General features: G+C 44.9%; 1 protein-coding gene across 3 annotated transcripts in view; it reads left to right on the top strand.

Annotated features, from left to right (window-relative positions):
- Positions 1-12,371, top strand: part of LOC125294170 (MLX interacting protein) — a 35,713-nt gene extending 23,342 nt beyond the window's left edge. Inside the window, exons 3-17 of one of the 3 annotated variants that reach the window (XM_048242586.1) lie at positions 872-954; positions 1,031-1,114; positions 1,386-1,427; positions 1,836-2,070; positions 3,943-4,020; positions 4,269-4,369; positions 4,494-5,172; positions 5,724-5,830; positions 6,066-6,186; positions 6,565-6,686; positions 6,837-6,944; positions 7,688-7,815; positions 9,347-9,470; positions 9,736-9,865; positions 10,232-12,371. In XM_048242586.1, the coding sequence (XP_048098543.1) occupies positions 872-954; positions 1,031-1,114; positions 1,386-1,427; positions 1,836-2,070; positions 3,943-4,020; positions 4,269-4,369; positions 4,494-5,172; positions 5,724-5,830; positions 6,066-6,186; positions 6,565-6,686; positions 6,837-6,944; positions 7,688-7,815; positions 9,347-9,470; positions 9,736-9,865; positions 10,232-10,347 (2,258 nt within the window). In that variant the 3' untranslated portion in view covers positions 10,348-12,371. Of the gene's footprint in view, positions 1-871; positions 955-1,030; positions 1,115-1,385; positions 1,428-1,835; positions 2,071-3,942; positions 4,021-4,268; positions 4,370-4,493; positions 5,173-5,723; positions 5,831-6,065; positions 6,187-6,564; positions 6,728-6,836; positions 6,945-7,687; positions 7,816-9,346; positions 9,471-9,735; positions 9,866-10,231 lie in introns of those variants that run through there. The other 2 variants (XM_048242587.1, XM_048242588.1) reach the window with 2 other exon arrangements.
- Positions 12,372-14,154: the final 1,783 nt, after the last annotated feature.

Genomic DNA, 14,154 nt, shown 5'->3' with positions numbered 1-14,154 from the left:
GCTTACTTATGCCAGAGCTATGCTAGACTAAACTTCTCAGTAATCTCAGTTTACTATGCCCCTCGCAGTGTTTCACACGGATTTGAATTCTATTTGTGGTGGTAGGTTTGAATGCAACAGTTTTTAACAAATTAGCGCAGCGTGGTTATGATGCAGATTTAAGCATGAGCCAGTCGACTTTTATGCCAACAATTGCAGGATTGTTAATATTTTCTTTAAACGTACATGTAGGTTTGTTGAGGGACAAGGGAAGGCTTCACAAAGGTCCACATAGCTCTACAATTAACGAATTCCATCCAATTTAAATAGTACAACTTGGAAAATCATTGTGTGGAGGTCAATGTTGATATTGTGGTGGGCCGTCAATGTATGGGAAACACTGCCCTCTCTCTCTCTCTCTCGCAGAATTTTGAGTTATGCAAACTAGGGATGGAATGTAAAATGGTTATGGTTACTTAGCAGAAGCCTTTGTCAAAATCAAAACAGTGATGTATCTCTGTTTATGCTTACAGTGTGTTAGTATCTTGACGCAAAATATCAATATATTTTTTCAGACACAAAACTTGCCTAACCTTTTTGGTTTTCCTGAAAATCTTCTGAATTACATAACTATCCCTATCTATATATATATATATATTTTTATATATATATATATATATATATATATATATATATATATATATACACACACACACACACACACACACACACACACACACACACACACACACACACAGACAGTTGTCTAGTATTGCTGTGTTGATATCATTGTTATTGTGGGCAATGTAGGCATGCAACTATTATTTCAGGTGCAAGAGGAATTGGACTGCGACGTCTAACTCTGTCTGTCTGTCTGTCTGTCTTACTACAGATGTGGAAAGGAGGGAGAACCCTGTGTGCCGATTTGAGACTCCTCTGGAGGGCAACATTGATTGTGACATCCGACCTGCAGAGGTGAGACCCATTTCTCATGGGACCCATTTTCTCTCATTTCCATGCATCTGATCAAACATCTCTCCATTATTTGCAGGCAACTGAAGTAAAATATGTGAAGAGGAGAAAAGAGATAGTTATCCGCGAATACCACAAATGGAGAGCCTACTTCAAGAAGAGGGTACGTACTGTATAACTCGAAGATTTAGCGCTGGGCAGTTTTTATATATAATTGTAGACCCGAGTCATCGGGATGGGGTGCTGGGTGGGGTGGTGATATGGGGTTAAGGATGGAGAATTCTAGACCGCTCTTAAATTCAATTCCCTGTAGAGGGTTTTTAGACACCTTGACATCTTATGCCACAACTCTGGTGCTTACACTTGTTCAGGAACATAAAGATTGATTTGCTTGATTTGTTAAAATAAATGTTCCTTGCTGCTGTTACCAACAGTTGCAGCGACACAAGGATGATGACCTCTCCAGTCTCCTCAGGGTAACTACCTTGTCCTATCGTCAGGGTGTTTGCATGAAAGCTTGAAGGCATATGTGTAGACCCCTCCATTCTGATGTCCCCACCTCAAACATGAAAATACTTTTACCAAGTCATTCACCACCTTGGGCTGTAATATTAATGTTTGCTTGGAGGGATTATTATTATTATTATTATTATTATTATTATTATTATTATTATTATTATCATCATCATCATATGTTCAGGCCCACCCAGAGGTAGGATGGTGTAAGGGTCTACCACAGTGCTCATTCATGTAAGATCACTGTAGCTTTTCCTTATGTGTGCTTGCCCTCTGCGTTGAGCCTGCCTTGTGTGTGTGTCGTGTTTGTGTATTCATGCTTGTGCCATCCTGCCTGACTGCCACTTGTGCTCTGGCTTTGTCTGAAGGGGGCGGAAGAGCAGTATTCCCTGTTTGGGGACGCTTTCCCCGACACCTTCCGTATGTCCTTCTGTCAGGATGAGGAGATGCGCCGCGTCGGCCGCAGGAGCCACGACTCACCTGTGCCCATGGAAATGGACCCTTTCATCGACATGGACGTACTGATGTCTGAGTTCTCCGACACGTTGTTTTCCACGTTGGCATCCCACCAGCCTATCGCCTGGCCTAACCCCAGGGAAATCGGTGAGCCAACACTATACCTGACCCCACCGCTGCTAGTCAACTCATCCATCGGAGCTCTAGCCTTGTTGTCATTTTGTACCCACTTGGAAATCGGTCCCACTGTCATTTGCCATCTACCATGTCAGTTAAGATGCTCTGTATCAAGTTCAAGTCATCAAGTCTGAGAGTTTCCTGGCTTTTGCATTGCATTGTGAGTCATTCTGACTTGAAGCAGATTTTCCCAACCAAAATGCCAAAACTAAAGCCTATTTTATGCTTCTGCGTCGAATCGATGGCGTACCCCCGCAGACCCCTCTGCGTCGTCGCGAACCCCTCTCCGACCCCTCCACCGTAGCTCGATGTGGGCCTCCAAAAAATTGTAACTTCGCACTGAGGCGACGCAGACCGCAAGGACTGTGATTGGTTGACTCGTCCTGTGTGTTGATAGTCGGTGTTTCAAGCAGCCTACTATGGGGATTAGCAACATGCTAGTTCACTGACAAGCTTTGCAAATAAACTCGGACATATTTTGGTTACAATGACGGGGTTATCCATTTGTTAAGTGTTTATATGTCAGTAACGTTTTGAAATTAGCACTTCGCCAGCAAGCAGTACTTTGTGGGCAGTTGTGCTAAAGTTTGCCTGCTAACATAACTTAAACTGGCTGGCAGACACCTCGCGTCAGACTTATTTGCTGGTTTACTGTGTCTATTTCTCAATACTTTGTGCAAAATCTAAGCAAGAAAAGGCCAAAAAAACAAAATCAATATTTTGGCACGAAAGTCTATGGGTTTTGCCATTCTGAGTAGGCTACCGTTTCGGTCATACCAGAGAATGTCTAATAAGGGGAGAACTTCCACTCTCGGAAAACTTTGGTTTCTGAACTGGTTGCAGTTTTTTCTGTCGCTCCACAAGAGGGTGCTCGTCCACGAGTGCAGAATGCATGGAGGTCTATGGAGCTGAACCATTCAAAAGCCACTTTTCTCAGGATATAATTTTTTTTCAAGTAATTTGAATATTGTATTTGAAAGGGGAGGCAAAGAAAATACACTTGGTTGAGTATTATATTTTTTAAAGTCACTTCTAAAAAGATCTTCAAACATGTCAATGACGTCATTCATTAGCACAATGCTAGCGTGTTATGGGCAACAACGACCCAACCTGTAAGAAAACAAAAGGACATAAGTACTCATTCAACTTTTGACCTATAACCCATGTTGAAGTTATACAAACTATAATCAAATCTGAGATTTGTCAACGACAATCAGGTGAAAGAGACAAATTTAGTCGTCTAGCTCTATAGGACCCCATGTATTTTGGACTCGCCCGCGATCGCCATCTAGGTGAACTCTGGTGAACTGCAACCAAATTCGATATGTATGGGATTAATAGAGAGTGGAGAGTCTCTCCTTAGACGGGCTCCGGTCATACAGTCTTGTTCCGGTGGTGAGCGACGCAGACACACAGGCGACACAGAGCGTTATGGCAGTGAAATGCACCGCGATGCAAAGCAACCCAACGCAAAACCATAAAATGGTCACGACTCCGTAGGAGTGCTAGCGTAGCTACGCCGTGGAGTTGACGCAGAAGCATGTTGAGCCCTTAAGGCAGTTGGCATCAGTTGAAATCTGAAGCTCAGTGTGATATTGATGTCGGTTTCATTTAGTTAGCACAAAGGCCACATCTCCTTATCCAGTCAGTGTAGACGGTCATTTGACCTGACATTTGGACATTTTTGTGCAATTTAATGGCTAATTAAAAGCTGTGTTACAACACCAAGAGTGTCTCTATCTCGGGCAGCTTGCAAACTATGTTAAACCTCATTACCTGTTATGGGAAGGTCTTATTAACCCCTCAACCCCTGTCCTCTGTGTTTCCCTCTCCCCTCTTTAGCCCATGCGGGGAATGCTGACATGATCCAGCCAGGTCTCATCCCACTGCAGCCAGACTTCACAGACGAGCCCTGGCAAGGTACGCCCTTTCTCCAGGCCCTTAGCCCATCATACACACATCTTACAGCTGTCGAGATGGATCTTTCAAATATATTTTAACTGCAGCCAGGATGACTGTTTAAACAGTTTTAACAGTCTGACTGAACGCTTAGAAATGGCTCATTCATGCAGTTGCTTGGCTGGTATAGTGATTAGACAGGCTTTGATGGCAGCAATCTGCAGTGACTGAGGGAAATCCTTCCCGGCCCGGTCTCTGTCTCCTCACAGATTTGTTTCACACGCTCCGACCTCCAATCTTCCCCTTCAGCCCACCAACACCCTCAGCCTCAGCGCAAATCGCACTGCCCAGCAGCAGTTCCCAGTCACAGGTACACACACACACAGACACACAGACAGACACAAACAGACAGACACAGATTCATACTCACAGGTACCCAAACTAGGGTATACTTTTTATAGTATCCCTCATAATCTGTTTAATTGTTTCTCCAGGCCCCTATGCTCCCGTCTATGCCCCTCCCTTCAGACCGATTGACCAATCAGAGTGTCCCCCGGGACCCTAATTCTGCCTACTCTCAGAACTACATGCCTTTGTTTGGTGTGCAAGTTGCCTCTTCCCCTCCTCAGCCCCTCCCTCTGGCAGCAATACCCCCCTCTCTGCCGTGCCCGGCCGTTTCGGCGGAGACAGCATCCCTGTTGCCAGGTGCTGGAGATGGCACTGGGCCTCCACTGTCTGTCATCACACACACAGCGTCGTCTGTGGTCACCCCCAGTAACGCTGCCACCACCTTCAGCCAGGGCACGGAGCTCCCCTCGACGCAGTTAGCCCCCGACCCCCTCAGCCAGAGCCTGCACCAGCCCCCGACCCAGCACCTCCCCCAGACTGCACCACAGGCACTGCCACAGACTCTACCTCAGCACCTTGCCCCCAAGCTGCCGCAGTCCCTCCCCCAGAGTTTACCCCAGCCGGCAGCCCAGCCCCCACTCCAGAGCGCCCCTCTCCCACCCCCGGGGCCCTCCGTCCAGCCTCAGGCGCAAGCCCAGGCAGTGGCCCTGCCCCCAGCCTTCATCCAGCCCCGGCCTGTCGGGCCGGTTTCCAGCAAGAAGAGCCGGCACGCACAGCGCATCGCACCCGCCAGCGCCCGGCCCTCAACCCAGCTAATCTTTACCGGTCAGTCATAGTTAGCCCTCGTGTCTTCTGTTTTAGATAGATTTTAGATAGATAGATAGATAGATAGATACTTTATTGATCCCCAAGGGGAAATTCAAGGTCATTGAATTCATTCATTCAAATTCAATTCATTTTGTTAACACCTTGAGATATTCATGACTATAACACCCCATTAACCACTAGAGGGCCATAGTAAGCCAAAATGTCAATGACCATGAACGTTTCTCTGAAGTCATTTTTACTGATCTTCCCTTGTGTTGTCAGTGGAGTTGGTATGGAGTGTGGGATTCTGTAACTTAACAGGTAGAGCCAGGTGCCAATTCCACCAGTTTACTAGAAAAGGGACTGTTGAATTGCTAAGTGGTGAGTCGTGGAGTGTGTTGAATTGCTAAGTGGTGAGTCGTGGAGTGTGTTGAATTGCTAAGTGGTGAGTCGTGGAGTGTGTTAAACTGCTAAGTGGTGAGTCGTAGAGTGTGTTAAACTGCTAAGTGGTGAGTCGTGGAGTGTGTTAAACTGCTAAGTGGTGAGTCGTGGAGTGTATTGTGTTTCAGCACCGTTCCCAGGGCATACGGGGGCTGTGATTGTCACTCCGTCCACTGTGAAGTGCGACTCTGTCCCCACTGCAGGGGTGGTCCTCGGCTCTCCCAATGTCGCCCGGGTAAGGCACACAGACACGTCTCGGAGATCTTACCCACGGGTCATTTTTCCACCGTCCACCAAGCTTGTGCAAAATTCCAGAATTGAATTGAAACTGGCTCTTCTATTCCAATTCAATTATTGAATTTCACTTGCATTTCAATTGTGGTAGCAAACAGGAAGCAGAATTGCAATTCGAATTGTGCACAACCCTGCCCCGTCCACTGTCTTCACCGGCTTCTCACTGTCTCTTTCAGGGCTCTGCTTATCATCTTCTTCCTCAGACGCAGACGAAGTCTCCCCAGCCCATAGTGCCTAAGGAGGAGACGGCTGCCTCCACTTCCAACAGCAAAACACCCACTCCATCGCCCAGCACTGGTCAGGATGCTCAGCAAACATCCACTTTTGAACACACACACACACACACAAATGCTGTCAGTGTATTTCTAGGAGAAATACAACTCATACAAGCACTAGCGATTTCATCCGTAACTGATTTGACCAATTTCATTGGTTAGAGGTAAATAAGTAGTCATTTGCAATGGTTATATGCGCTCTCATGAGTTCATGAATAAGCATTCCACACCACCGAAGCTGCCTTTCAAGCTAAACAGCATAGGGACTCTATAGTGCAAAGTCAACCACTGGCCACATCACTAGTTAAAGCACTGTAGTGACCTGCCTGTGATTGTTCTGCTGTTTAAAGTGCATTTGTTTTGGTACCTGCTGTGTTTACGTGATGCGTTTGATTGGCAGGTCTGGAGGGGCGCTCGTCTGGGCAGGGGTCTCCATGTGGCTTGGAGCAAGCAGCCAGCCCGCAGTCTCCTCTCAATTCCACTGTGCTACTCAAGAACGAGAACAACCAAGTGTGTGCATTTGTGAGCATCTGTGTGTGTGTGTGTGTTCAACAGTCATATACGTACGTACAAACACCATATATGTTGTGATATCTCTGTAATCTGTTGATGTTGCTTCTATTGCTGATGGTTGTATTTATTTCCCCCTGATCTTGTGTATATGTGTTACAGAGCCGCCGAATTAATCACATCTCTGCGGAGCAGAAGAGGCGCTTCAACATCAATAACGGCTTTAAGACTCTCTGCAGCCTTGTACCCACACTAAAGTCACAGTCCAACGTAAGCTTTGTTGTGCATTTATAAAGCATTGTGGCAGAGACATAGTGTAATGTATCAGTAATGTAATTATAGCTGTTGTATAATTTATGGCATGAGTTCATGAGGAATGCTTGGTGAGGTTACCAAGCACAGAAGGATATAAAACCTTGCAAATATTACAGAAAGTGTTCAGTTTTTCCTGTGTGTCGGAACCGAAATGTAATCCACTGTCCACAATGGATGGATGAACTTGTGAAATGATAGAGGGCTAGAGGAAGCCTCTGTTTCCTGTAGGCCCCACCAGGCTGTTAACCCAGCTCAGGCCGGATCAGGGCCTCACTTAGAATTCTAGGAAATTCCACAGCAATTTTCACTAAAACAGGGTATGTGTGACTCCCACCGCGTTGGTCTTCGGGTTTCAGGTGCATAATAGCAGAAAATTGAATCCTTGAATTTGCGTTTATTTGTGCTCTTACTGTAACTGTAAACTTTATTCAGTTCCAGTTTATGAAAGAGTGAAGAAGCACAGATATGATAAACAACGTAATGTGTAACTATCCTTTTAAAAGGATTTATTCAAGAGCTATTTTATATATTCTCATTTTGTGATTCAGGGGGTATGAAACCTTCAGACAATATGACCTTCATGCAACAAATTATACAAATTTCCTCTTGTTTGTGTCCACTCTAAAATGTGTTTGTAGGTCTGTGTAGTTCTACAACAAAGCCTTACATTTAGTTGACAAGGTTTTTCTTGTGTGTAGATCAGTAATGCGGCCACGCTTCAGAAAACGGTGGAGTACATCGGGAAACTGCAGCAGGAGAGACAGCACATGCAAGAGGAGAGCCGCAGACTGAAGGAGGAGATCGAGGAGCTCCACGCCTCCATCAGGTAGCCCTCTTCTCACCTGGCGCATGCTATTAGCCTGCTGCCACGCACCTGTGTGCTTTGACCCCAAGCCAGCCTCCTGTCTATTCTAAATCCCAAACCATTACTCTACCCACTGGGGTCAGTGTGATTCCCACCCCCACAGCATTTTTATGTCGAGACATAAGTTGGTTTACATTTGTAATGGTTAGCATAGTACCAAATTAGTGTTCATGGTTAAATATATCCAGATGTTGGCCCCAGCCGTGGCGCAACTGGCTGGGGCACCTGCACCGTACGCCGGCGACCCAGGTTCGATTCCCGCCCCGTGGTCCTTTCCGGATCCCACCCCGACTCTCTCTCCCACTCACTTCCTGTCATTCTCTACTATCCTGTCAATTAAAGGCATAAAAGGCCAAAAAAATATACTTTAAAAAAATATATATATCCAGATGTAGTGGCAGTTCTGAAGTCTGTAAGCGCTTTCAGACATATGTGTAAGACCGGAGGTTCTGCGGATGTTAAACGGTGGGGCCGTATATCTGAACGACATAACCGGTCATATGGAAGTCCGAATTTAGCCGGTTGTTGTACTCCCCTCCCCCTAGTATTTCCTCTGGACATTATGTAAATGTACTGTGTCTGAACGAAGCGTAGAACATGCGGTTAAAATTCACACCTTCAGAAGGCGTGTCGGTGATGTTTCGTTCGTGCGTCCATGTGGTTAAATCTGACTTAAATGCCAGTGTTATGATGGAGTGGCATAGTGCTGTCCAGAAAATCTCCGACCTGGAAAGATGCAGACATCACGGAGCTACTGTCCATGAGGGCATACAACATTTTGATAGAACACATGAAGGGAACGGCAATAGACACGTTTATGTAGCCTACAACTGCATCGCAAGGCCAAATGGGGAGAGAATGCTTTTGGAAAAATAAACCATGAAAAAACGAACCACTTCACAGTTATGTTAGTATTTTGTTTGTTGCTTAAAAACGTTTATATAACGTATATGATGGCCTAGAAGTCTTGAGTTAGCCTACTGAATTGGCTGGTAGGCTACCATAAAGTTCGTGCATGCTCTCCAACGCAAACCAGATTTGGGGTTCCATAGCCAAGTAATTCTGCTACATAACGTTGAAAACAGATAAATGTGTTTATTCGAAGCACACATGTAGGTCAATTTCAAGTGCGCACTTACGTGACTACTTCAAGTATTAGCCTACGCACAATAGATTTTTCTTCTTTAGCCTACATAATGCATACACTTTGTAAACAAACAGCAGCTGTGACAGCAGCCGCATATATTCTGCGTCATATCTCGCCTCTTGTGAACTCTACAAGCCCCCACCCCTCACTCATCAACCACACGGAACCTCACACATAGGTCAGTATAAGGTCCGCAGGTTAGCATCAAATCTGAATCATCCGAAGGGTAGGACCTCCGTTTGACAAACCTCCGTTTGACATATACTCCGGAGGTTATATCTGAAAGCGCTTTGTGTGTGTGCGCGTGTGTGTGTGTGTGTGCGCGTGTGTGCGTGTGGGCATCAGCTTGTGTCAGAAGCAGCTGCCAGATACTGGTGTGTCCCTCACGCAGCACCACTTTAACCACATGAGGGAGAAATATGACGAGTACGTCAAGAACCGGACGCTGCAGAACTGGAAGTTCTGGATCGTATCCTTTTCACGCAGAGGGGGGGGTGGGGTTGTGGTCATCAGCACAGAAATTAACAGACACTCTGTCTTGATTACTGTACTGACGTGTACAAGATTGTAGAAGAAGAATTTTGGTATGCTGTCATTCCAGCAGTAAGCAATATGTAGAGTTTGTATAACCCACCCATGTGTATGTATAAGTGTTTGTATTCATATCCACTTAAGCTCACCAGTACATAGTAATGTCCTTGTCAGTGCTTTGTGACCTTGACCCTTGAGTCCAGTTCAGTGTGATCATAAAGCCACTGTTTGAGTCTTTTAATGGGAGCGTGTCCACCAAGAGCAAAGAGGAGCTGTGTGAGACAACTCTACAGTGGTTGGACCGCCACTGTGCCCTTCCAGTGCTTCGCCCCAGTGAGTGTACACACACACACACACACACACACACACACAGAAGCCATTACTAATGTACAGTGACTTGAGGGCTCATGAACATGCATAGCCAGTCATTTAAACACAACTATACAGATCCATCAGAAAGGGTATTTCTGGACATTCACTGTGCTCTCACGTCCAGTGCTATTTGGCCAAACACATCAATAGACTTTCTACCACAACCTAAAAGGGTTGCAAGTTAATCTGGGCAAGCTATACAGACTATTAATACAAAGTTGAATCAATGAAAATGTTTGGGTTACTCCCCCTTGCCCTGCCACACACTCCCTCTCCACTTGCCCTGCACCCGCCCCCGCCCTGCCACACTCCCTCTATTCTCTGCAGTGGTTCTGGGCACTCTCCGACAACTGAGCACAACCACCTCCATCATTGGTAACCCCTCCCTCCTGCCAGAGGAAGCCAAGCAGGCCGTCACCAAGCAGCGTGCTGCAGAGCCCTGAGTCTCCTCCCCGGGGTCCCGGTCAGGATGCCCGAGGCGCTGGACTTTGCCAGGCAAATGACTCTTTGAAGACCAGCCCTGAGGATTTTGTGGTGTTTTTTTTTTTTTTTTTTTTTTCCCAGTTACCAAAAGAAAGGGAAAAGAAATTCATGCCTTGGAGAGGTGGGGAGAGCGATGAGATTCGGGTCAGAGGAGGAGCTTGAGTGGATGGTGTAACATGGAGCTTGACTACATCTTCATTTCTGTTCTCCGACTTTTTTTTAAGTTACTGAAACAAGCAAGGTTTGTGACGTCGAGTGCTCCAATAGGGAAGTCTCCTCAGAGGGATCTTTACTCCACTTCTCTGTGAGCTGCTTTTATTTATTTTGCTGTTTTAAGGACACACTACACACACTTCAGAAGGTAGGGTAGGAGAATGCACACCTGAGAAAAAGCGGTTTTCTCCCCCGTTCCCTCTGATGTGGAAGCTGGTTCCACTTTGCACTGCTTGGTCCCTTGGGCCTCCATGTACCTGGTTGTGGGAAAAGAGGTGGAGAGCAGAGCAGACGCTCTTTCGTCATTCGCCACTCAGGGGCTTCCTTGTGTTCGGTCTTCCACCCCCTTTTTCTGTATGGAAACCAAACCTCAATATCTTTTTGGTGTAATCTCTTGCTTCTGGGCAAGATGTGATGTCATGTGCCTCAGCTTCTTAACACTGGGGCACCAGAAGCACAAGCCGTGTGTGTGTGTGTGTGTGTGTGTGTGTGGCCTTTGTGTGTGACTTGGTAAAGTCAAGTCTTGTAGACACTGTGAATGTGCAAGGAAAGGCCTTAATGGTTTGTTTGCTGGTTGTTGTTTATCTTCCTCCTGCTCAGGGACACGGTCACAGATCACGCCATCACACAGGAAATTGACTTGCATAACCTCACTTCACAGGAAATCTCGGCACATGGCTCTTGTCTATGGCCGTGAGCAGTAACCCCATTCACGAGCCCTGCTTAATGTACTATCAGTATTGGTTTAGGCAGACCACTCACTTTCAGCTCACTCTGAGCAAACCTTTCAAAACAAAGCTCAGGCATGCAAGTTAAACATGTAAATTGTACAGATGTGCGAAAGAAATAAAGACTAATGTTTTGAATTGTGTTTTCGGCTAGGTTTCACCTCTGTGGTAACCAAGCGATCAGTCTTATTTCAAAGTACAGTTCCTCTACCAAAGTTGTGGTCTAACTGAGGCTTGGACGTCAGAGAATTATTGAACTTTAGAAGATTATATTTTTCTAAACTCTGCTACCACATCCCAGCTATTGCCATCATGTATGTTTGTGTGTGTGTGTGTTTTGTTTGACTGTGCACATGTGAATGCAACTCAATGACCATTTTGGTTTATTGCTGAGTGTGTGAAGTCATTGCTCGAGGATTTACTGACTCGGCCCTCAAATCGAAATTATCTGATCTGAGGCATCTTCAGCAAGCCTGCCAGGCCTGTTTGGCATTAACAGACCGCCACCGTTGACCCAAGCTCCCCTCACTGGCCCTAGCCTTCCCTTCTCTCTCTCTGCAGTAGTACACACACGTCAGGTTTTAGACATTGCCGCAAGCAATCACAATTTTTCACAATTTTCCCAAATCTTTCACAATTTTCTGTTTGTGTCCAGGGGACGAGTAGGCAATAAAGTAAGTCCAACTCCTCCATGGCCTCTTTGGTACTTACTAATATGAACAAAACATCAATACTGCTCCGCGTGATCTCATACACACATGTGAACACATAATCATTTTGCTTTGTCTCTTTTTCCTTTCTTATTTTATTATGAAAAAGTCAAATTGCTTACGTTTTGGATAGTATCATGTTTTGTCACTCATGAGAAGCTCTTAAGTTTGCCCAGGAAGAAAAGCCCTGCATTTTATCTTTGGTTTGTTTTGGATGGATTGTGTAATGCAAAGACTGTGGATTTTACAAAGGCTGGAACTAAATTACAGTATTGTACATATTGTTTTGTCATTTTGTTTCTGTCCAAGTAAAGAAAAGCCTTTTTGTAACAATGTGGTCTTTTTTTCTTATTTCTGACAAATAACTTGTAGTACCTTTAAAGTTATTACCGTATTTTCCGGAATATAAATTGTTCCGGAGTAGGCAGTCGCATTAGTCAAAAAATGAGTCATGAAGAGGGGAAAAAAACATTATGGTTATGGGATTTGGCAGACGCCTTTGTCCAAAGCGACATACAAATACAATATAATATTTAAAATTTAACAGGGAACAGATTAGAATGTTGGTCAAACTATAATAAGGAGAATAGCAATAATAAACAACAATGTAAATTCAATCAATAACCTAATAAAATAAGCAATGAAAAATGAGGGGAAAAAAGCAATAATGAACAATAATGTCCATTCAATCAATAATAAACAATAACATGGTAAGACTACATTAAGGAGAATATCAATAACAAACAATAAGTAAGGGATAATGTATAGAACGCCAGTCATTGGGAAAATAAGTCCCGACAGGGCGAACCGGACCCCGACGCGCAGCGGAGTAATTACACTTGAGACTTTCTAATGTGGAGACACAGCACTCAAAAAATACTCCATAGAAATGCATGGGGCTAGTTTGTCACGCCAATATGGCCGTTGTCTACGCATATCCCACCCCTTTCCTTGGGAAAACGTCGACATGTGAATACATTGAGCCAATCATGTGGTGTGGTGTGAATACATTGAGCCAATCATATGGTGTGTTGTGAAGACATCGTGCCAATCATGTGTTGTGATCTCGCCGCTGGAGCAAGATTGGTGTCGTGAAGCCTTGCGCATGCGCATTTCTGCTGAAATGGATGCCCGACGAGTGCCCAAAAAGCGTTGTCAAATGGCTGCCGAGTGGAGGGACTTGCCTAAAAGGACTTTGCTTGAGCCGTGTAATAATGTCAAACTAGAAAAGCATTTCCTGAAGGAAATATAGTGCATGAAAATGCAAAAAATATGATGTAAAATATCATACAGAGTAAAAATAAATAATGCAGATATAGTTACAATAGTGTTGCTAGGGTACATATGTTGGTTATTATGCCAAATTAAGTGGTTGCTATGCTGGTTGCTTCGGTAATCCTTTTGGTTGCTATGGTGGTTGCTAGGTTGAAGTTGTGGTGGTTGCTAGGCTGTTGCTAGGGTATTTGACATGATTGCTAGGCTGTTGCTAGGGTAGTTATGGTGGTTGTTATGCTGTTGCTAGGGTACTTGTGGTGGTTGCTATGCTGGTTGCTAGGTTAAACTCATTGGTTGCTAGGTTGTAACTGTGGAAGTGGTTGATAGGCTGTTGCTAGGGTATTTGACATGGTTACTAGGCTGTTGCTATGGTACTTGAGGTGGTTGCTAGGCTGTCGCTAGGTTAGTTGTGATGGTTGCTATGCTGGTTGCTAGGTTAAAGTCATTGGTTGCTATATTGGTTTGCTTTGGTTGTAACTGTGGAAGTGGTTGCTAGAATGTTGCTAGGGTATTTGACATGGTTGCTATGCTGTTGCTAGGGTACTTGAGGTGGTTGCTAGGCTGTTGCTAGGTCAGTTGTGGTGGTTGCTATGCTGGTTGCTAGGTTAAACTCATTGGTTGCTATGTTGTAACTGTATAAGTGGTTGCTAGGCTGTTGCTAGGGTATTTGACATGGTTGCTAGTCTGTTGCTAGGGTACTTGAGGTGGTTTCTAGGCTGTTACTAGGGTATTTGACGTGGTTGCTATATTGGTTGCTAGGTAGATGAGGTTTAATAGTTGGAATGACTAAACAGTTAAATAGGTGGATAGTTTAAATCAGTGTTTTTCAACCACTGTGCGG

This window comes from Alosa alosa, chromosome 5 (assembly GCF_017589495.1).
Source record: "Alosa alosa isolate M-15738 ecotype Scorff River chromosome 5, AALO_Geno_1.1, whole genome shotgun sequence".
NCBI lineage: Eukaryota > Metazoa > Chordata > Actinopteri > Clupeiformes > Clupeidae > Alosa > Alosa alosa.
Note: the sequence above shows the minus strand (reverse complement) of the source record. Positions and strands in the feature narration are given on the sequence as shown.